The sequence below is a fragment of the Protopterus annectens genome, chromosome 1.part0, assembly GCF_019279795.1.
Source record: "Protopterus annectens isolate FY-2018-M chromosome 1.part0, PAN1.0, whole genome shotgun sequence".
Classification (NCBI taxonomy): Eukaryota; Metazoa; Chordata; order Ceratodontiformes; family Protopteridae; genus Protopterus; species Protopterus annectens.
This window is the reverse complement of record NC_056725.1, coordinates 1872812481-1872835436: the sequence shown is the minus strand read 5'-3', so window position 1 is coordinate 1872835436 and position 22956 is coordinate 1872812481. Positions and strand designations below refer to the sequence as shown.

General features: G+C 43.0%; 2 protein-coding genes across 3 annotated transcripts in view; one reads left to right on the top strand and one right to left on the bottom strand.

Annotated features, from left to right (window-relative positions):
• The window catches only part of NIPBL (NIPBL cohesin loading factor), a 4951262-nt gene that overhangs the window by 2824173 nt on the left and 2104133 nt on the right, over positions 1–22956 (top strand). The window lies entirely within an intron of this gene.
• The window catches only part of IST1 (IST1 factor associated with ESCRT-III), a 1439276-nt gene continuing 1422644 nt past the window's right edge, over positions 6325–22956 (bottom strand). For both annotated transcript variants that reach the window (XM_044069956.1, XM_044069957.1), the window contains exon 7: positions 6325–8027. In XM_044069956.1, coding sequence (XP_043925891.1) covers positions 7813–8027 — 215 coding nt within the window. In that variant the 3' untranslated portion in view covers positions 6325–7812. The remainder of the gene's footprint in view (positions 8028–22956) is intronic.

Here is a 22956-nt window from a genome sequence, read left to right as displayed (position 1 = left end):
TATATAGATAGATATATATATATATATATATAGATGTATAGATAGATATATATATATATATATATAGATATATAGATATATATATATACACACACACACAGACACACACACACACACAAGTTCACTTTGGAATCTCGAAATACTGAAATATCTAATTTCAGTATCTCGAGACTAAAGTGTCGAAACTGCAGAATATTGAGCCTGGAAATTTTGAACCCACAGTAGTGATGGCACGTTAAGTAAGCATAATGTTTTTTAAGGGTTTTGGGGAGGGTGTGTGTGTATGTGAGTGTGTTGGGGAGTTTTAGGTGTGGGTTAGGTTAGGTAGGTAAGAGTGTGAGTAAGTGTTGAGAGTGGTGGTGTTTGTGTATGTATGTGATGTGTTTGTGCAAGGGGGGGTGTAGAATGTGTGGTGGTGGGCTGTCTTTCGGTTTTTAGTGCGACCTCGGAGTTGATATATACAAGTAGTGGGGGTCGCAGCCCCCCACAATGGGGGTGCAGGTGAGCTTGCCCTCCTGCTTATAGGAAAGGTAGGTGTTTGTTTTGTTGTGTTCATGTGCGTTTTGGTTTGTTGTAATGTCCGGAGGTAGGTGTATTTGTGTGGTATAGTGGGTTTTTTTTTTACCTTCGCGGTTTTGAATTTCAAGGTTTTGGGGTTTCGAGTTTGAGTTTTCGGCTTTATAGTCTCAAGACACTGAAATTTGATATTTCAGTATTTTGGGATTATGATGTGAATCCATATACACATTCACACACACAGACACACACACACAAGAAAACACGGGAGGTAGAAAAAAATAGGACAGCCTAAGGGAGCTATTCAATAACAAAAAATGTATCTGACAGTAGACCATGTTCACACGGTGAAGTGGGAAACAGGAGCTGAACTAATTCAAGCTAAACAGGATGACTTTGGGTGGGGAGGAGCTTGAGCTACAAAGCCATAGCCTATAGAAGTGGCCAAAGTTCGATCAGAGGCCAGATCAGAGGCTCATCATTTGAGGAACAGCTGAAAAAGACATCATCAGATCCATTTTTAAGCCTACCTATTTTATGCTGAACCTTCAAGATTTCTTGTTTTAACAGTAGGCTGTAGTGGATGCCCTTTATCTTTGTACTGAAAATTTTGTGTATGAAGGCCTTTGTGTTAACTCTATAAAGTATAGTTTTCTTTGCTCACAATTGATACTGGACAGTTTTCACCAAGAAAGAACACTGAAACTGAAGGTTTTTGTGGTTTTCTGTCACAAACATGCACACTTACCTGCAATCTTTTCTAGAGACATCATTAGTGCCTGTCAAATTCTTCAAAAGATAATAAAAGTACAGTTGTGTAAAATCTTACCGTAATAGATGTCCTTCTCTTCACTGTTCCTAGGTTCACAGGTATTTACTAGCCTAATGACCACAAGGGCCTTTTTAGGCCTAGCCATGCATCTCAAATCTCTGACAAGTTCTAATACCCTTAATAAATTTAAGTAGGGGCTTGGGAAATGAAATATTTACAAGTTAGAGCCTGGGATAGGAACCATTTACAGGCTGCCTGGGACCATTAGACAATATTCTTCACTAGCCCAATGTCCACCAAGTATACCAAAGCCTTGGGTCTTCAAGGATGTCATTCATCACACGTACGCTCCCCACATACAGCATATAGCATAAAGGTGATGTACGTACCTCAGAAGTGAATAGCCCCAGGAGGAACAACACTCTAAGGAGAAAAGGAGGAACAAAAGATGCCATGCATCCCAGTGCTTGAAGAAACTCTCTGGCTGAGGTGCATTCTTTACGCTGGATTCCTTGAAAGTAAGAGGTCAAAAAAAAGACCATCTGGGGGAAGAAAGGGTTTTTGAAGTGATGAGTCCAGGACTGCCCCCCCCCCAGGAAAACTATCCTATTGGTTGGAACAGTGTTGGATTTTTGCAGATTTAGTGTGAAGCCCAGGGTGGACAGGAGATCTTGGGTAAACTTCAGATCCTTGTGAAGTTTTGAAAGATTTGTGACCTGTATCATGCAATCATCCAGGTAGGGGTGTACTTGGCCCCCTCTGGTCCTGCATTTGACAATTGCAGGGGCTAAACACTTGGTGAAACCCCTTGGTACAGTAGACAAGCCAAAGGGCAGTGCTGAAAATTGATGGTGACTGGAACCTGCTCTTTAGTGAAGGAAGCTTCTGTGTGATTCTTGGATTGGAATGAACAGGTAGGCATCTTTTAGATGCAAAAAAAAACAGAAAGGCATATCATGGGCAGGAGTTTTTGATGAGTCAATATTTTGAATTTTGGAACCAGGAGAAACTAATTCACGTTGGACAGGTCTAAGATAGGATGCCAACAGCCTTCTTTTCTGGGAACTAGGAACGGCCTGGAGTAGAACCCTTTGCATTTTTGATATTCTGGAACTGGTTCCATTAATCCCAGAGGGAAAAAATCTGGATATGAGAAAGGACCTCTGTTTTTTATTCTGGGGAATACCTGGATAGCTTGAGTATTTTAAAGGATCTGTGAAAGTGAGTTTGTAACCATTTGAAATGATGTCCTGAACCCACCTGCCTGAAGTGGGTCCAGTTTCGTTTCAACAGGGGCAGCTTTCCTCCTAGTCTTGTTGGGGTGGGGTAGATGGGTGGGGGAGTCATTGCTGCTCTCTGACAGAAGCCTGGTGCCTAGAACTCCCTTGCCTGGAAGTTTCTGAGGTCCATTGCCTGGGTTTCTTCAGCTGTTGCCACTGCCTATGAGTCCTTTTCCACCAGGTTTTCCTCTGTCTGCCTCTAGGGTTGGGAGGGGAAAGGACCAATAAGTTCCTACTAGACATAGGAAGCTGAACTTGGAGGAAGTCTTTCACAGTCTGCACAGACTTAGCTTTGTCCTCCATCTTTTTAAGAACAGCCTCAGCTTTAGGTCCAAAGAGTAACTCCTTGTCAAGGGTAGCATCAACAAAGTTGGATTTAACATGGTCAGGAAGAGATTGTTCACTAAGCCACATGTGCCTTCTAATAACTGAGCCGCTGCAGCTGCCCAGCTAGATGCCTCCATAGCATCATAGTCACAGTGTAAGGAATGCCTTGCTACCTGAGAACTGGAGTAGCAGAGATCCAAAAGTTCTTTAGCAAAGGCTTTTATTATCCAGTGAAGAGATCTTTGGTTTAAGCTGATCCAGAATGGTTTGTTGATATTTAATCATGTAAAATTGACAAGTTGACAGCCCTCACAGTAAGGGTGGCTGATGTATATGCCTTTTTCCTAAATCTACCAAGGACCCTGCTCTCTTTATCCGTAGATAAAGGGTTTCTAGAGAAACTGGCTCTAGCCCCTTTGGGTCCTGGTGTGACCACCTCTAGATCAGCCGAAGGAATTTTTAAAAAGTATTTATGGGAGTCCTGTACCCTATAAAACTTGTCTGGTTTACAAGGGGCTGGGTAAGAGAGTCAGGATTCAAGGAGGAATCCTGGAAGACATCCTCAACCACTTCAAAAATGGGTGGAAGTAGCAAGAGGTCTGTACTCTGGCATATTCAAACTCCCCAATTCTTTTTTTTGACGGAGGGCATTTCTGTGTTTCCCACTGGAAATGTTCCCTCATGGTATGGATAGGCCAAAGGTGGGAGGCACAGGCCAGGTTCGCATCTGAATCTGAATACTCAAAAGTGAGGGAGGGTCCTTCTTCAGAACCAGACCCTTCTAGGTCTGAATCCTCATCAGATTCAAAAGCATCTGGGAAAGCCAAATATGTAGGTTCCCTTTTTCTTTTAACTGGAGAGGCATCCCTAGCTGCCTGTCTAGACCTAACTGTGGAGATCAGGCCTTCACTAGTCTAAGTTTTGTTGGTATCCCTGAGAAAGGGAGCCAGTAGGCCTAGGTGAAGGCCTATCAGCAATACTTTTCTTACGGGTCATTTTGACCTTAGGCCTAGGGGACGTCAGACATCCTGACACCAGTCTCTCTGGAAGAAAGATGAACTGGCGTAAGCTGAAGCTGCAAAGGAACATCACTGGGAAGAGAGTGCTCTTTGGAAGTCAAAACCTGCACAGTGGCCCCAGACCCAACAGACGACCTGTACCGAAGTATAGAGACCTGACAGCATGTCGGACTCCAAATGGGTCTCGGACAGAGGCCTGCACCACCACCACCACCTCAGCTACAGAAAGGGGCTGCAAAAGTGCCTCGCTGCCTTCAACAATCACAAGCCTATAAGGAGAAACAGACAGAGAATGGTTGTCGTCCATGGGGCCTAAGCATGGGTCTCATCTTTTTCCCCTCTTTTGCCTAGGCTGCTCAACCAAATGACCAGCAGATACCATCGGACACTAATGAGAAGATTCAAGACTAAAGAACCTAATTAAAATATTGATACCAAGTCCGATCATCCTAGAGTTAAAGTGACCACAAAAGTGGCAACTAGGGACGTCAGGATCTGGGTCTAAACAGGTGACACAAAGTGAGTCGAAGTCTTTGTGTGGGATTTGCTTACCACAGCAGAGAATTATTTACTTTAGCAGACATGAGTTTAAGGCAAAAGAAAGGAGCTCCCCAATGGGGTACTTATCTTTCCCACAACTTCTCTCTGGTGTGGACAGAACAAAGCACTGAAATACTGCTTCAGGCTTCATGATGTAGGCTGGCTCCCTATACACTCAAGTGTACTGACATTGGTTAAGGTGCCCACCAGCCTTAAGAGGAGGAAAGAATTTTCTCCGGTAGTCGGGCTGGCCAAGGACTTTCACGGCAGGAACTCGCACATATCAGGACTACAACAGTGAAACACAAAGAACATCTACTGTTACAGTAAGATTTGACAAAACTGTGTTATGTTCTCTCATGTCACTGCTGCAGTATTCTTCACTAAAGGGACTGTACAAAAACTCTAGAAGAAACTTGGGAGGAGGAAGGCCCACAAGAACCCTTCAGAAAACCATGCAGGATAGCTCTGGCAAAGACCACTCTTGCTCTGGAAACATCATCCAATTTGTAATGCTTATTAAGATACAGGCAGAGGGCCAAGTAGGAACCTCCAGGATGGAACTGGTACCCAAGCCTCTGAGAAAAAAAAAAAAAAAAAGCACCAGAGGAAGCCACGGCCCTGGTAGAATGAGCATTTACAGAAATAGAAAAGCTTTTTCTTTGAAAAGAGTAACAAAATGGCCTTAGAGACCCATGAAGAAATGGTCTGCTTTGAAACAGCCAAACCTAGAGACCTTGGATGAATAGAAATAAAAAGTTGCTCAGACTTGCAATTGGTCTTAGTCTTATCCAAATAATACCTGAGCTGTCGATGCAAATCCAAGGTGTGAAGAAGAATCCTCTCACTACTAGACTACAGAGAAGGAAAATGTGGGCAAATTAACAGACTAAGAGACAATTCATCAACCACCTTGGGCACAAAAGAAGGATTAGTATGAAGATACACCCTTATCCCTATGAAAAACTAAAATAGTCCACTGAGTTATCAGTCTTCTCTCTTCTGCCACCAAATCAGAGTACCAGAAAACAACAAAAATACTACCCACACTGCTGCAAGTTAAAACCACATAAAACAGTCTACATAGGAAAAGTACTTAACATTCCTCAGTAATATGTGCTGTGTTGGAAGCAGCTGCAAATTCTACATGTATATAACTCACTGCCTCCTTATATACACTACTGTTGCAACCTTCCGGTAATTATGAATCTGCATTTAGCAAGGACGTACTAGAAGATGACAATTGTTTTTTGCCACTGTACAATAATGGGCCAATGAAAATTAAGACAGAGAGGGTAAAAGCTAAAAATAATGAATAACCCAACACTCAAAAAAAGAAAGAATTACAATTTAGTGATCCATCATTTGACACACGTTCTAATTCATTCTTCAAGTAATGGAAATTCTGTTATCTCCCCATCTAGCTTATATACAACATTTTACAAGTACAACAAATACAGCATTTCAGAACTTTGACAACTCTCTTACTTATCTTACTGACATTTCTAATGCATAATGAAAAATTACACAACAATCTTGTACGCTGATACTGTATTACTCATAGGGCAGCATACAGTGACAACCATTGTCCTGGATTGGGAGTCATTTTTTGCAAAAGGCAGCTTAGTAAAGGAAACAGAGGAAAAGAGGACAAACATTGCAACATACTGCTTCCCATTATGATTTTTCAGTAAGCAAAGTAAAACCAAAATAAATGTGGTAAGACTTGATAAAAAACGGACAGCCACCAATATTTACTCGAAGAGAAAGGAAAGAGTGAAGCCACTATACAGAGAAAAAATAACCCACTTTTTACTTGTGTAAGATAACAGCAACATTTGAAAAAATCATGAGACTAGCAGACAGCTCATTTTATAGAAAATGTCATTTAATTCCGGTTTGTAAGTATGCGCACAAAACTTCAGCCTTTGATTTTTGTTAACCTCAACACATACCAGTAACTATGGTACAATACACCAGTCATTAAATCCTTATGATAAAAAAAGGACTTGATCATTCTACAAATACTGAAAGAATACATTTTTTCTTCATAACACGAAAGAACATGCACTGCAAAAAACACTAAATACTGAAATAGTTAAAATAGGCAAATAAGACACTTTGTTAGAGATACTGTTGAAATGAGATCACAGTTCTACTTAAAAACCTCTTACATCTATTCTGAGAAGCAGGGAATCAAGCAATACCAGAGTCGGCCTTTCTCTAGAACATCCTTAGTTATATGGAACTGTGCCATCCTGTTTCCAGCTGAGCGACAGTTCTTAATAACAAAACCTGACACGCAGATAGTCTACAAAGCTGTTTTCAGCCAATGACATTTTATTTGAAAAAAATTCCATCTTTTCTATACTAAAGCAATAAGCCAAAAAGTGAAGACTGGTATGTGATGAGGTACACACAACCAACAAAGGTACACTCCAAACAAGAAAGGGGTGCATTGCCACAGCCCTTTGCATTGTTCCATATATAAAGTATCTGCAACAAACTGCAATATGGATAGAAATGCAGAAAAAAGTTAAGGCATGAAGGGCAGTTCAAGATACAGTATATCAATGTTAAGTTCATTATAGACTTAGGAGATAATTCAAATGGCTTAGAAGTGGTAAACATGGAGCTGGGATGGAGAACAACAACAGGATAACAAATCCAAGTAATGAAAACAAACTGTTAACCTTGTTCAACAAAGAGAGTTTTATGAAACTAGAAAGCTCTGCCCATATTATATAGTCTTTGGGGTCTGACACTTTGTAATGAACACAGTTTTTTTAAAAATCAAATGTAACTAGTAAACCTGTATGCAGGTCTAGAGTGTGCGTGCCTTACGGAAGTATAGTAACTATATATTAGAGTAGTCCCAGGTTAAAAATGCAGCACTGTAGTGCTTAATGTTGCAATCATCAGATTGCTTGCAACTTCACTGTAAACCACATAATAGCCTCTCCAAGTTATCCCCAGTTAAGGCAAAACAACTTTGCAAGAAGAAGTTATGTATTTGTAGTTACCTGACAAATGAGTAAAAATACAGCAAAAAAAAAAATTAACTAGTCAGTATCCAAGGAGGATGATTTCATTTTTTTTCCATCTTGATTTCTATTGTAGATTTATTTTGCTGTCCTCCTGTTCAAATGGAAGAAAATGGTAGCCTTTTACAAAAGTTTTTGTAGGGCAAAATAGACACACATTCCAAAGCCTGATTATTTACAGTTTTCTTTCATTCTTTTTTGCAAGAATATAATGTTCTGTGATTTAAAATGAGTTATTTTAGAGAAATGGTGTATAAATATAACCCAACAACCTAAAGAAAAGATTAATTAAAATAACATTAATTCTACACTGTTTATGTTTTCTTTTTGAGTTCTTCAAATCTCCTGGAGAGGTCATCAAAATCAATATCTTCAGTGGTGCCACTACTAGAATTCGGCCCAATGGACGTAGTTGGAAGAGTATTAGGGACTGATGGCAGTTCTGGAAGAGTAAAGTTGTCATAGTTACTGTCAAAAGATGGTGTAGATGCTATTGATTTTCCTGGAGTAACAGCAGGACCAGAGGGACCTAGTAAGTTAAAAAAATAAAACAAAAAAAAAACAGTGATAAGATGCTGCACAGGAAAATCTGCAATGTAGTAATTTCTATAAAATACATAAAGTTAGAGGATGAAAGAGACCATATGCAACAAAAAAGCAAATCATGCAATACCACCCCCCTCAGATGAAGCAGCCAGAACTCACATTTACATCTTTCAGTACTAGGCTATGCTAAGTACATCTTTAAATGGCATACTTAACTAAAGCTCATGCACACATGCCCACACACTGTAAAACCACTTCTACAGTTCTACTCTGCTCTCCAGCAGTTCCACTCTGAAGTACTATCAGCTGAAAAGGCTCACAAAATGCCAAAATACAATCATCTTTCATGTGACTTAGGGAATCATATGTCCTCTGTTCAAGCCTACATACCATAAAGTAACTACAGGTGCTCTCCTTGACTACATGCATGAACCTCTTTACTTGCAGGTACTAAGAACAATGTTCTCAGTACCTTACTGAATGGACACATTTGGTACTATGTTAGTATGCATATAAATAGCCAAGAGGGAGGTGTAGGTAGAGCTCCTAGATCACTTGGCTTGTATTGCAGAAATGTACAGTAATAGGTATTATGAGGCAAATACAGTTCTCCTTGAACTAAATTTCTGAAACTCTTTAGTTGCATCTGTTAACACTTCAAATATAAGGGATAAGTTCTCATCACTGCAGGTAATGTCCAAAAGAATACATGACTAGACCATTTTTAAATATTTTGTTTTTGTAAATCTGTACAAATCCAGTTAAAAAAAATCACACCCTCAGGACATTTTCAGTGTATGCTGTTAGTGCAGTAACTACACTAATGGAATACTTAGTTTTCAGCTTCTATTAAAATAAAAGATAATTACAATCCAGCAGTGAGACACCATGCTATTTATTAGTATGGCATCTCATGCCACCTTCTATACAGTACCAAGCTATGACTAGCCAAACAGAGTCATGTTACTGCACAAGGACAGCAGGCTTGAAAGTGTTTGCTGTTGCTCATGGCAGCTGATCTCAAGATCCTAACTTTTGGAAAATCCTATCAATTGTGCCTGCAGTAGCATGGCACTGACAAGCTCATGTCTCCAGTATCAGCACCCCCACCTATACAATAGTAGTCAACGAACTAGAAACCATCTCTTCATTCCCATGCTGAGTCTCAAGCTAAAACAATGAAATCAGTGAATGGGTAAACAGGCTATGAAAAGCAGCTATGGAAGATGTCATGGAAAAAGGCAGCAAATTAAACTGGTGTCTGGACTACTGATCAGTTAGGCTAAACAGCTTGAGTCATCATAGGATGACTAATGAATTTCACAATAAGCAATATGAAACAAAGATGCTGCTCCACAGTGGTAATGCTCAAAACAAGTCTATGGAGCTAAGCAGTTAAACAGCCTATGCTAAACAGTTGCTTGTTAAATTGAAAAACAAGGCAGGATAGAGAAATAGCTAACCTACATATGTTTGCTGCACTGGTGGTTGAGTGACTCAAGTGCAAGAATTTACGGTGAAACTCTCCTCAACATTAATGTATTTTATTGTGAGACTCTGCAGCGATTATTTTTCCTTTTCTTTCCTATGGTGTGGAATTGGTATAAATAATTTTGTTGTAGGGGGTTGTCCCCCACATTGGGAGGGGGGGTGCAGGGGAGCTTGCTCCCCTGCATTTTTTTTTTTTTTTAGGATTTTCAAGCTCACCGGTTTTGATAATTAACTTGTGATAGACAGAGAGTTGAAGAAAAAAAAAAAAGACTGTTGATGGCGAGTAGGTAGAATGTGCCATGAATGGGATCTTAGAAGGTGACAACGTGTGTGACTATTTGAGTTTGGGCAAAAAATGCTGGCACAATGAAGTGGACTTTCTAAGAGACTGCTGAATATTGGATTGGACTAAAGATTGCCATTGTCAGCATCAAAATATTTTTGACCAAGAGTGATTTTTGATCAGTTTGTGACTGCATGAGATGCAGCTGGTGCTGTGTGAGCTTTGAAAGGCTGGTAAAAATAACAGTTAAGAAAAGGTATGCGACTGTGAATCATGATTTACTGGAAACTTATGGAGCAGCAGGAATGACTTTTGGCTGCCATAAAAGATTATGGCATAAGCTAAAGTACAAGAAACTCTTTCCAGTGATTTTAACATGTTTTTCCTAAGAGGCATACAACTATTCACCTTTGCTGAGTTGGCAATGGATAGGCTGCAAGGGATGCCACAATCGGGTAATGCGAATGAGATTTGTGGCATTTGAGCACGATAAAAGGAACAAATGCTTGGATACTGCTGAACTTGAAGGAAAGCAGGAAAAGTACAGTTTTGTACCTACCATAAATGTAGATGTTCGAAGATCCACATTGCTGCAGTCCTTACACTTGGGTAGTCCGCTGTCCTCGGTCGGCCCGAATATCAAAGTATAAGGCTGACGTCGGTCAAGGCGCATTTGACTGACATCAGAACGTCAGGGTACAAATGCGCATGACCGACGTCATATCCTCAGTCTTTTCTTGCCCCAGATGTCAGAAGACCCTAAAAATAAAGGTCAAAACCAAAAGACAGCAAACAACCAACCACCCTTGCACTAATTATATGTACAATATATATAATATACACAATATTTACAACCCAACCCACACAACCACCTCTAACTACAGAGGGGAAGGAGGGAGGGTAAATTGGACTGCAGCAATGTGGATCTTGAACATCTACATTTATGGTAGGTACAAAACTGTACTATGTTCTTCATCTCACATTGCTGCAGTCCTTACACTTGGGTTGAATCCCAAAGCAGAGGAAAGGGAGGATGGCCAAACTATAAGGAAGCAGGAGCTGCCAAAATGCCCTGCAAAACAGCAGTGGCAAAACCAGCCCTGGATTTAGAGTAAAGTGGTAGGTGATAATGCCTAGAGAAAGTATGCACTGAACTCCAAGTAGCTGCCTCCAAAATATCCTTGGTTGCTACCCCCCTCAAAAAAGCTGTCGAAGTGGCAGTAGCCCTAGTGGAATGAGGCCTAATCCCAGCTGGAATCTCCTTGCCATGATGGGAATAACAGAAAGCAATGCAAAACCCAATCCACTTAGAAATAGTTTGTTTTGACACAGGCTTGCCCTGAGAACTCAAAGCAAAAGAAACAAATAACTGCTGAGACTGCCTGAACCCTTTAGTTCTGTCCAAATAATATCGCAACTGCCTGTGTACATCTAAAGTGTGCAAAATCTTTTCCCCTTTATTTTGGGGATTTGCATAAAAAGTAGGCAAATGAATAGTTTGGTTTAAAGCCACACTAGAAACCACTTTAGGCATAAAGGAAGGATTAGTACGTAAAGATACCCTATCCTTATGGAAAATTAAGAAAGGCTCAACCGCCATAAGGGCCTGTAATTCAGAAACCCTTCTTGCAGAGGTAATGGCCAACAAAAAGGCAGTCTTCCATGATAAATATTTAAACTCAGTAGTAGCTGCAGGCTCAAAAGGTTGTAGAGTGAGTTTCTCCAACACAAAATTGAGATCCCAAGCAGGAGTAGGAGCTCTACGTGGGGGTCTTATATTCTTTGCCCCTCTAAGAAATTGCTTGAACAAGGGATGAGAAAACAATGGTGGGTCACAGTCATAGTGAGCTGAAATTGCTGCAGCATGAACCTTAATAGAAGAGAAGGACAAACCTTTGTCCAGTAACTCAGTAAGATATTGAAGAGCCACACTTAAATTAGGCTCAGAAACATCAAAATCCTTTGCTGCACTCCAAAATAAAAATCTCTTCCATTTATCTGCGTACACTTTCCTTGTACTAGGCCTTCTAGCTTCCAAAATCACATTCAAAACTTGTTGTGGAAGTTGAGACCCTCTATGGTTCAAAACAGAATATGCCAGGCTGTTAGGTGAAGAGAGTGAAGTTTGACATTGAGCAAATGACTGTCCTCCTGAGACAACAGGTGTGGAATCAAAGGCAAAGGCCATGGAGGCTTCCGTACCAGACTTCTCAGTAATGGGTACCAGTGCTGTCGAGGCCAATCTGGAGCTATTAAAATCATCCTTGGCTTGTCCTGTCTGACCTTTAGAAGTACCTTTGGGAGGAGAGGCAGAGGTGGAAAGGCATACACATGAAGATTGCTCCAATTGAAAGAAAGAGCATCCACTTTCCAAGCTGTGGGATGAAACCTTTTCGTGCAAAACTTTGGCAGCTGATGGTTTAGTGGAGAAGCGAACAGATCTATGTCTGGAGTTCCCCATGACACTGTCAATTTCTGAAATACATGAGGATCCAATTTCCACTCGTGGGGATCCATAATTGCCTGCTCAACACATCTGCTAAGGAGTTCTGTGCTCCGGCAGAAACCTTGCCTGAAGATTGAGCTGTAAACTGAGAGCAGTCTCCCACAAAATCATTGCTTGCCTGCATAGAGGATAAGAATGTGTTCCCCTTGCTTGTTGATGTACCACATGACAGTTGTGTTGTCTGTTAGAATCAACACCTGCCCTGGAAGAAGTAAATCCTTGAAAGCTATTAATGCAAACTGGACTGCTAACATCTCCTTCAGGTTGATATGTAGATGTTGTAGTCTGGCAGGCCACTTGTCTTGTATCCACTTTCCATTTAGATGAGCTCCCCAAGCTTTGTCTGAGGCATCTGTCGTTAAAATCTGACTCGCCTCTGGCCGGGTCACAGAGAGTCCCTTGTTTAGGTGACATTCCTGAGCCCACCACAAAAATTCCTTTTGAATGCAAGGTATTATTTGAATGACAGTGTCCAGATCCTGGCAGTGCTGTGTCCATACATTTTTGAGATACCATTGCAGCTTCCTCATATGCAGTTTGGCATTGGGAAGCACCAGAATACAAGATGCCATGAACCCTAAGGCTTGAAGGACTGTCCTTGCAGTCAGCCCGGACTGATGAGATAGGTGATGGAAGTAAAGGGAAAGATTCTTTTGTTTGTCCGGGGTCAAAAAGGCCATCTGGGATGCTGTATTCAGTCTTACACCCAGAAAGCACATGTCCTGAGAGGGTAATAGACTGGACTTTATTTCGTTCACAGAATACCCCAGGCATCTTAGCACTGCTATCACATATTCCAAATGATGAAGAAGCTCTTCCTTCCTTGAGCCAGAATCAGGCAATCGTCCAAATAAGGATAGATCTGTATTCCTTTTAGCCTGAAGAAAGCTATCACTGGAGCCAGAACCTTCGTGAACACTCTGGGCGCAGTAGATAAGCCAAAGGGCAATGCAGAGAACTGATAGTGAGAAGTCCCAGCTCGAAAACGCAGATACTTCCTGCAACTTAGTCTGATAGGAACATGAAGGTAAGCCTCCTTGAGATCCAAAGTTACCATCCAATGATCTTTGCCCAGCAGAGGTAAAAGCTGTTGTAACGTCAACATTTTGAACTTGGGAATGTCCAGATAAGTGTTGAGGATAGATAAATCCAAAATTGGTCTCCATGTGTTCCCCTTCTTTGGTACTAGGAACAGGCGAGAATAAAATCCTAGGCCCACTTCTGGCATAGGGACCGGCTGTATGGCCCCTAGTTGGAGTAACAGAGAAATTTGCTTGTGAGCCTCTATTCTTTGTTGAGGAGGAACGTCTGGCATGCCTTTGAAAGGAGGCAAGGTATGGAAATAAAACCTGTAACCTTGGTGTATGATATCCAATACCCATCTGTCTTGGGTAATTAAACTCCAATTTTCTTTGAAAAGTGCCAACCTTCCTCCCAAAGGTGCTGCCAGACGAGAAGGCTCTGGCAGCTGAAAAGGTAGGTCATTGGGTCTGTTTACGAAAGGACTGACCCCTGCCCTCACCTGAAGACTGTGCAGGAGAACTCCCTGTTCTAGGCCTGAAAGAGCCCTGAGCTCTGCCCCTACCATGTCTAGATCTACCCCTAGTCTGGGAATCATAAGAAGGATACGTCCACCCTTTAGTAGGCCAATTTCTACTAAACTTTGGAGGCTGAACCTGCAAAAAATCTTTAACAGTCTGCATAGACTTAGCCTTGTCTTCCATTTTCTTTAAAACTGCCTCAACAGGAGAACCAAACAACACATCAGATTGTAAAGGAGCATCTAAAATCCTTGTCTTAACATGGTCAGATAAATTTTGATCCCTCAGCCAGGCGTGCCTGCGAAGAACTGACCCAGTGGCAGCCATCCTAGACGAGGCCTGTACAGCATCAAAACCACATTGCAAAGAATGCTTACCCACCTGTTCAGAAACATGTACTAAATCTTGTAACTCTTTACAATCAATACCTTCCGCCAGAGCATCAACCTTAGACTTCAATTGTGAAAGGAGATAGTTTTGGTATTTCAACATGTGAAACTGGCAATTCAAAGCCCTCATAGCTAGAGTGGAAGAAGTATAAACTTTCTTTCCCCATCTATCCAAGGCCCTGGCCTCTTTATCTGCAGGAACCGGATTCTTGACAACAGAAGCCTTAACACCTTTAGGCCCCTGGCTAACAGTTTCTGGGTCTGCCCTAGGACTCTTAAAAGATACTTATGTGCTTCAGGCACCCTGTATTACCTATCCGGTTTAACAGGAGCACGACGCAAACAATCAGGATTAAGAGATGCCTCTGCAAACACATCTTCCTCTACATCCAAAACAGGAGGTATAGCCAAAGGCGTATGCTGGGGTAAAAACAAAAATTCCCTAAGCCTTTTCCTGGAATCAGAGAAGTCCTGACCTTCCCACTTAAAATGCTCCCTCATGGAATGAAGAGTTTCTGAAAAAGAAAAATCCTCAGGAGGAGAAGCAGAAGGAGTAGAATCATCCACATCAGAATCAGAATAAGGAGAGTACTCCTGCAAGTCTTCAGCCCAAGACTCTGAAACATCCGAAGCCTGCTCAAAACTCCCTAGCTCAGACTCCACCCTAGGTCTCTTATCAGGAGGGGGCAAAGAACCCCTAATCAAAGTAATCAAATCTTCTGCCATTTTAAGCATATGCTTCTTGGGCACAGTTCCAGAAGAACTAGGGGTGACACCAACTGAAGCTAAACCTGGCCTGCCTCTAGGAGAAGCCTTGGAAACAGAAGGAGAGGGCCTAACCACCCTAGGCAGGGAGGGGAGTATAGTAACCTGAGAAGCCCCATCACCCTGACCTGCCTCCTGAGAGGCCACATCCTGCAATAACAAAGTCTCTCCCTGGGATCCCAAAGAAACCTCCGGTGAAACCACCGGCTCCACCGACACCTCTAAAGAACCGGCGTCTGGTACGGACAGTTCTTCTAGCCGAGGCTTAACTGCTTTGTCCTTGCGCTTCTTCGAAGAAGCGGGCGTCGGAGCATCCGACGGCATTTTATAATTGCACCGCTTCCCGAAGACTAACCTGGCACAATCTAATCTCCTCTTTATAGTGCGCTTATTGAATCTAGCACAAGAGCGACACCCAACAACGTCGTGCTCAGGCCCTAAACAAGGAATACACAAAGTATGATAGTCTCTATGCGGTATCTGTTTCCCACAAGAAATACAATTATTCACTTTTTCTGACATCCGGTAAACCACTGAGGCAAGAAAAAACTAAAATATTCCCCAACGGGGTACTTAGCCAACTTTGACTCTGTCTGAAACTCCGAAATCGAAAAATTTCAGAACGCCAACCGGCACTTGCAATACTGCTTCTGCATCGGACCATGCGGCAAAAAAGACTGAGGATATGACGTCGGTCATGCGCATTTGTACCCTGACGTTCTGATGTCAGTCAAATGCGCCTTGACCGACGTCAGCCTTATACTTTGATATTCGGGCCGACCGAGGACAGCGGACTACCCAAGTGTAAGGACTGCAGCAATGTGAGATGAAGAACATGTACAGTTGTGTACACTTACATAAATGTAAATGTTCGAGTGTATTCACTGTTGCAGTCATCACATTTGGGTTATCTGCTTGCAGTAGCCCTCAGTCGGCCTGATTATCAAAGTCTTGGATCTTGCGTCGGTTGCTGTCTCATCTTCCATGACGTCAGAGGTATAAAGCATGCAGCTGATGCCATTACATCAGTTTTTCTTGCCCCAGATGTCAGGTGCCCCCCCTAATGGGAAGCAATCATATATATATGCAAGGTTATACCTCCAACAAAAAAGCAAATACACAAAAAAGCTTTTAAGCATAGTAAAGGAAAATAGAGGTATAGCCAAAAGAAGACAGGGTACTATGTCCTTCGTGTTTCACTGTTGCAGTCATCACATTTGGGTATATTCCCAAAGATAAGGATGGGAGGAGGAATTTCGATAGCATTAGGACCAGCTATAAGGCCCTGCAAGACTGCAGTGGCAAAACCAGCTCTGGATTTAGAGAAAATAGGCAAATGGTAATGCTTGGTGAAAGTATGTACAGTACTCCAGGTAGCAGCTTCTAGGATGTCCCCGATAGGGACACCTCTGATAAAGGCTGTAGAGGTAGATGCAGCCCTGGTTGAGTGTGGTCTTATCCCCTGTGGGATAGGTTTTCTATGGTGCTTATAGCAGAAATGAATGCAATGGCCTATCCATTTAGAAATGGTTTGCTTTGAAATGGCCTTCCCCTCTGCCCCTGCAGCAAATACCACCATGCCACCAGCAGTTGTTCAGATTTCCTTTGAGGTTTAGTCCTGTCCAAGTAAAATCTAAGTTGTCTGTGCACATCTAAAGAGTGCAGAATCCGTTCGCCTTTGCTCTGTGGATTAGAAAAGAAGGTTGGCAAACGGATGAACGGATTAAGAGCCACACTGGATACTACCTTGTTCATGAAGGGGGGATTGGTCCTGAGGGACACTCTGCATGAAAGATGATGAAAGGCTCCACTGCCATAAGGGCCTGTAATTCAGGTACCCTTCTTGTTGAAGTGATTGCTAAAAGGAAGGCTGTTTTCCAAGAAAGGAATTTTAACTCTGCACTTGCAGCTGGCTCAAAAGGAGGTAGAGTGAGTTTTTCCAATACAGAGTTAAGGTCCCAGGCTGGAGTTGGGGCTCTCCTGGGTGGTCTTAAGTTTTTGGCCCCTCTGAGGAACTGTTTGAGCAGTGGATGAGAGAAGAGGGGTGGTTCTGTGTTGTAATGAGCTGAAATGGCTGAGACATGAATTTTGATGGAGGAAAAAGAAAAGCCCTTGTGAAGCATCTCAGTTAAGTATTGAAGAATATGAGGTAAATTGGGCGCTGCTGTGCCCATCCCTTGAATTTGGTTCCAGGAACAGAATTTTTTCCATTTTTCAGAATAAAATTTTCTAGTACTAGGCCTCCTTGCCTCCAAAATGACATCCAACACTTGTTTACTGAGGGGTGGTAATGGAGGGGTCAAGTAATTAGCCAGGCAGCCAGGTTCAGGGTTTGAAGCTAAGGATGCAGAATCTGGCCCTCCTGCTTGCCAGTCTGGTGCAATTAGTATCGTCCTTGGTTTGTCCAGTTTGATCTTTAGTAGTACTTTGGAGAGGAGAGGCAGAGGAGGAAAGGCATTAACTGATCGATTTTTCCAGTTGAAGGACAGGGCCATCCACTTTCCAATCTTGTTTGTGGGAAGCCCCCTTGCAGAATTTGTCCAACTGGTAGTTCTGGGGAGAGGCAAACAGGTCTATATCTGGGCTCCCCCATTTGTTTATCAGCATGTTGAAAGTCTTTGGTTCCAGTTTTCATTCATGTGGGTCCATGAGATTTCTGCTTAGTTCGTCTGCCAGTGTATTTAGCTTTCCTGGCAGGAATTGAGCCTGTAGATGCACTTGGTAGCTCAAGGCTGTATTCCACAGAGCCATGGCTAGTCTGCAGAGGGGGTATGAATGTGTATCCCCCCGCTTGTTTATCTACCACATAACGGTGGTGTTGTCCGTCCTTACCATTAATTGTCCTGGAAGAATGTGGTCCTTGAAGGCTGTCAGAGCATTCTGTACAGCTAACATTTCTTTTTGATATGCAGGTGCATTTGACTTGGGTTCCATTTGCCCTGAATGCACTTCCCTGCCAGGTGAGCCCCCCCCATGCATAGTCTGATGCGTCTGTTGTTAGGGTTTGGGTGGCAGGGGGTAGAGTGAATGGTAGCCCCTTGTTTTGGTAGCAGGCCTCTACCCACCAAAGGAACTCTAACTGTAGGCAAAGTATGATAGGAATCATTGCTTCTAGATCCTGAGAATGTTGACACCATAGGCTTTTTACATACCATTGTAGTTTCCTCATATGCAGTCTTGCATATGGAATTAGGAGAATGCAGGAGGCCATGAACCCAAAGGCTTGCAGTATTTGCCTTGCAGATAATAGCAGGGTTTTTGTGGCCATTAGTTTGAACTGCGGTAGCGTTGTCGCCTCATAGCAAGACGTTGTCCCGTTCGATTCTCAGCTACGGGGTCTTCTGTGTGGAGGCATACGTGAATGGGGCGTGCCTTCTGGTAACCCAGTACGTAAAAACCCACTACCAATTAGCAGACCGGAGTTCCGCTGTGGCGAATCATAACCAGGAAAAGCCGAAAGACACAAAGTTTGAAGTAAGCTGTCAAATGAATTTGTTTCTCTGGCATGAGGAAAGCATTCTGGGAAGTTGTGTTCAAGCTTGCTCCCAAGAATATAATTTGTTGACAGGGTACAAGATGCGATTTCTTTTTGTTTATGGTGTACTCCAGACAAGTTAGGACCTTTTGTACAAATGCCAGATGATTCAAAAGTATGTTCTGGCTTTCTGCCTGAATTAGGCAATTGTCCGGATATGGGTATATTTGAATATTTCTTTGCCTGCAAAATGCAATGACTGGAGCGAGGCACTTTGTGAATACCCTGGGCGCAGTAGATGAGCCAAAGGGCAGTGCAGAGAACTGATCGTGCATGTAGCCGGCTTTGAAGAGTAGGTATCTTCTGTAAGATTCCCCGATTGGGATGTGCAGGTAGGCTTCCTTTAAATCCAGTGTTGCTAACCAGGCATCCTTGCCTAGCATTCGAAGCAACTGGTGAAGAGTTAGCATCTTGAATTTTGGGATCACCAAAAAGGTGTTTAGGATAGAAAGGTCCAGGACAGGATGCCATTAGTTGTCTTTTCTGGGTACCACGAAAAGTCTAGAAACCTTGCCCCTTTTCCTCTTCTGGTACAGGTTGAATAGCCCTTATGCTTAAGAGAGAGAGTACTTGCTTTTGAGCCTCTGCCCACTGATTTGAAGGTAGAAATGGCCAACTGTTTGGGGTTGGTAACGTGTGTAAGTGAAATCTGTATCCTTGGGAAACTATATTTAAAACCCAGTTGTCCTGGGTAAATAGTTCCCAGTTTTTTGTCTGCAGAGCAATCTTTCCCCCTAAAGGACCAGTCAATTGAGAAGGGCTTGGAAGTTTTAAAGTTAAGTCATTGAGACAGTTTACCACAGGGGGGAGTCTTACTACTCCCTGATTTGGAAGTGGGAGCCCCCCACTGCTTAGTCCTGTGCGTACCTTGTGAAGCCTGGGTGTTCTGCTGGTTCTGGGTTTGGACTGAGAAGGCCTGGAAGAGGCAGGAAAGGATCAATTCTTAGAGGGCCAATGCCTACTAAATCTTGGGAGGCTGTACCTGTAGGATCTTTAACAGTTTGCATAGATTTAGCTTTTTCCTCCATCTTTTTAAGTACTACTACTGCTTTGTTGCCAAACAGGCGGTCCTGATTTAAGGGAGCATCCAGCAATTTAGCTTTAACATGATCTGGCAAAGATTGCTCCTTAAGCCAAGCATGCCTTCTAAGTACAGACCCAGTGACAGCAACCCTGCAAGATGCCTTTAGTGAATCAAAACCACATTGCAAAGTATGTTTTCCAACTTGTTCAGCAGAATGCATTAAATCCTGTAAATTCTTATTTTCAGCACAGTCAGGAATCGACATCATTTTCTGTTTAAGCAATCCAATAATATGCTGCTGATACTTTAACACATGAAATTAGAAGTTATGTACCTACCATAACGTTCCATGTTAGTTGTCTTCTCTCACCTTCTTTCTTGCTGGATGGGTTCGGAGCCGATCCTCGGCTCTGACTCGGCACTTGCTAAGCTCGAGAGTCACTTTTACTAGCTCGAGGCAGCCCCATATCCCATGATGCAAGGCGGTAAATACCCAGATCTCGTTTGCTACCTAAAGGGAAAACTGCCTAGCATAAAAAAACTTTCCACTAAGGAAAGAAGAGCAACTAGCCTAAAGGGCTGTAAGGGGAAACCAGATAATTAAAAACTAGAACTAACTGGTGCCCAAGGAAACAAAATCTTCCAGAGACAAGGGAGATCAAGGTCTGTCCAGGCAAGGGGGACAGGAGGGAGGGTCGCAAGAAAGGCAAGAGAAGACAACTAACATGGAACGTTATTGTAGGTACATAACTTCTAAATGTTAAGTTGTCAATCTCGCCTTCATTCTTGCTGTATGGGACCGCGTCCCTAGCACCTCTATCCTGGGTGGCTCAATGGAACAGACTCTTTGAGAACCGTGGAACCAAAACTGGCTCTATCCCTGGAGGCCAAATCCAATTTGTAATGAGAAACAAAGGTATGAGGAGTGGCCCAAGTGGCTGCTGCACAAATAGTATCTAAGGGTAGCCTAGCCTGAAAAGCTGTAGAAGTGGCTAGGCCTCTAGTGGAATGTGCCTTAGGTTTTGAGCACAGTTGTTTGCCCCTAAGTTGATAAATGTCAGAAATGGTGGAAGATAGCCATCTAGATAAGGTCACTTTGGAAACAGGGAGGTCTTTCTTATTTTCAGCATAAGAAAGAAAAAGCTGATCAGACTTCCTGAATTGCTTTGTTCTGTCCAAATAATATCCGAGTTGGCGGTGAACATCTAGATAATGTAATTTTTGTTCCGATCTGTTGGAATAATTAGGAAAAAATACAGGGAGATCAATGGATTGGTTTAAATTTGTTTTTGAAGCAACCTTGGGCAAAAAGGATGGATTAGTTCTCAAGGATACTCTGTCCTTGTGGAAGACCAAATATGGGGGACGAACAGAGAGGGCATGAAGTTCTGACACTCTCCTAGCTGAGGTAACAGCGACAAGGAAGAGTGTCTTCCACGAAAGAAACTTTAGTGAACATGAAGCAGCTGGCTCGAAAGGAGGAAGAATTAAGGATGTCAGCACTAGATTTAGGTCCCATTGTGGAGGAGGACTCCTGACAGGAGGCTACGGGAGAAAAATTCCTTTCAGAAAAGCTCTACAAAGCTTGTGGGACATAATGTTGTGATCTGCAAACCCGACATGAAAGTTCGAGATTGCAGCCAACTGAACTTTGACCGTGGAAGATGAAGAACCAGAGTGAAAGATTTCCGCTAGAAAATCCAAAACTGCATGAACAGGGGCAGTAAAGGGATCTATGTTCCTCGATTTCGCCCAAAGGGAGAAACGTTTCCACTTGCTAGAGTAAATCCTTTTAGTAGAGGATTTAAGGGAAGCTACTATGATATCCCTAACGGGGTTAGAGATCACAGGAAGCCTGGCTAAGGAAGGAAGTGGAGCAACCAAGCTGTGAGGTTGAGAGAAGGAATGGACCGATGCAGCTGACCCGATTGGTGGATCAGAAGATCTGGCACTGGGTCCAGATGCCACGGCTGCACCAAAAGATGATGATGAAGGAACGGAAACTAAGTTTGTCGAGGCCAATACGGGGCAATGAGAATCACTTTGGCTCTCAAAACGGTAGCTTTCTGGAGTACCTGTGGTATCAATGGAAAGGGAGGAAAGGCATAAAGAAGTCCCTGGGGCCAATCTTGGGTAAGAGCATCTCTGGGGGGATGGCCCGGAAGTGGGAAGAGAGAGAAGAAGACTGGGCATTTGCTGTTTTGGGGAGTAGCAAAAAGATCGCAACATGGGCGGCCCCACTTCTGAAAAATTTCCTCCACTATAGATTGCTTGAGAGACCACTCGTGAGGCATGAGTATAGCTCTGCTCAATCTGTCTGCTAAAATGCTGGTTTTCCCAGGGATATGCGTTGCTACCAGAAACCGATGAGAGGAGATCGCCCATTGCCAAAGTCTGAGAGCCTCTCGACACAAGGGATAGGACTTGGTTCTGCCCTGCTTGTTGATGTACCATACTACGGACCTGCTTGTTGATGTACCATACTACGGACATGTTGTCCATGTGAATTTCAATCGTTCCTAAGGGAAGAAAGTCGTTGAGGGCTTGCAACGTTAAAAGCACCTCTCATCTCTAGGACATTTATGTGCAGGTGGTATTCGAACGGTTGCCATGTCCCATGAACCATCCTGCCCTGATAATGACCCCCCCACCCGATCAGGGAGGCATCCGTAGTGACTGTGGCTACCGGGGCCAGGGAAACAAAGGGTCTGCCCTGATGGACTTGGGGAGAAGAAATCCACCAGGATAGATGGTTTTTGCAAGTTTGTGTCACCAGGATCTGGTGACGCATGGGAAGCTGTTGGAAGGACCATTGGGTGAACAACATCCATTGAAGGAGACGCATGTAAAAACAGGCCAAAGGAAGAAGAGTAATGGCAGCTGCCATGAGGCCCAATACTTTCAGGACCAGTCTGGCTTGCACCTTTTTGCTGGCAAGGATGATCCGCACATGGTTTTGGATATCTAGGATTCTCTGGCTTGTTAGGTTTGCTGACATCCGAGCAGTGTCTAAATTTGCGCCTATAAAAGTAATAGATTGGCAGGGCAATAAGGAGGATTTTTCGTAGCTGACCGAAATTCCTAACTGAGTGCAGAGATTTAGGGTGTAATCTCTGGCTTGGAGAAGTTGATGCCTGGTGGTGGCTGAGAGGAGCCAGTCGTCGAGATACGGAAACACCTGGAATCCTTGGCGTCTCAGATGAGCCGTGACCACTGCCATGCATTTGGTGAACACTCTGGGGGCTGTAGTGAGACCAAAGGGCAGGGCTCTGAATTGAAAATGACTGGACCCCAGCCGAAAGTGGAGAAACCTTCTGGAGCGTCTGTGGATTTTTATGTGATAGTACGCATCCTGAAGGTCTATTGAGCACATCCAGT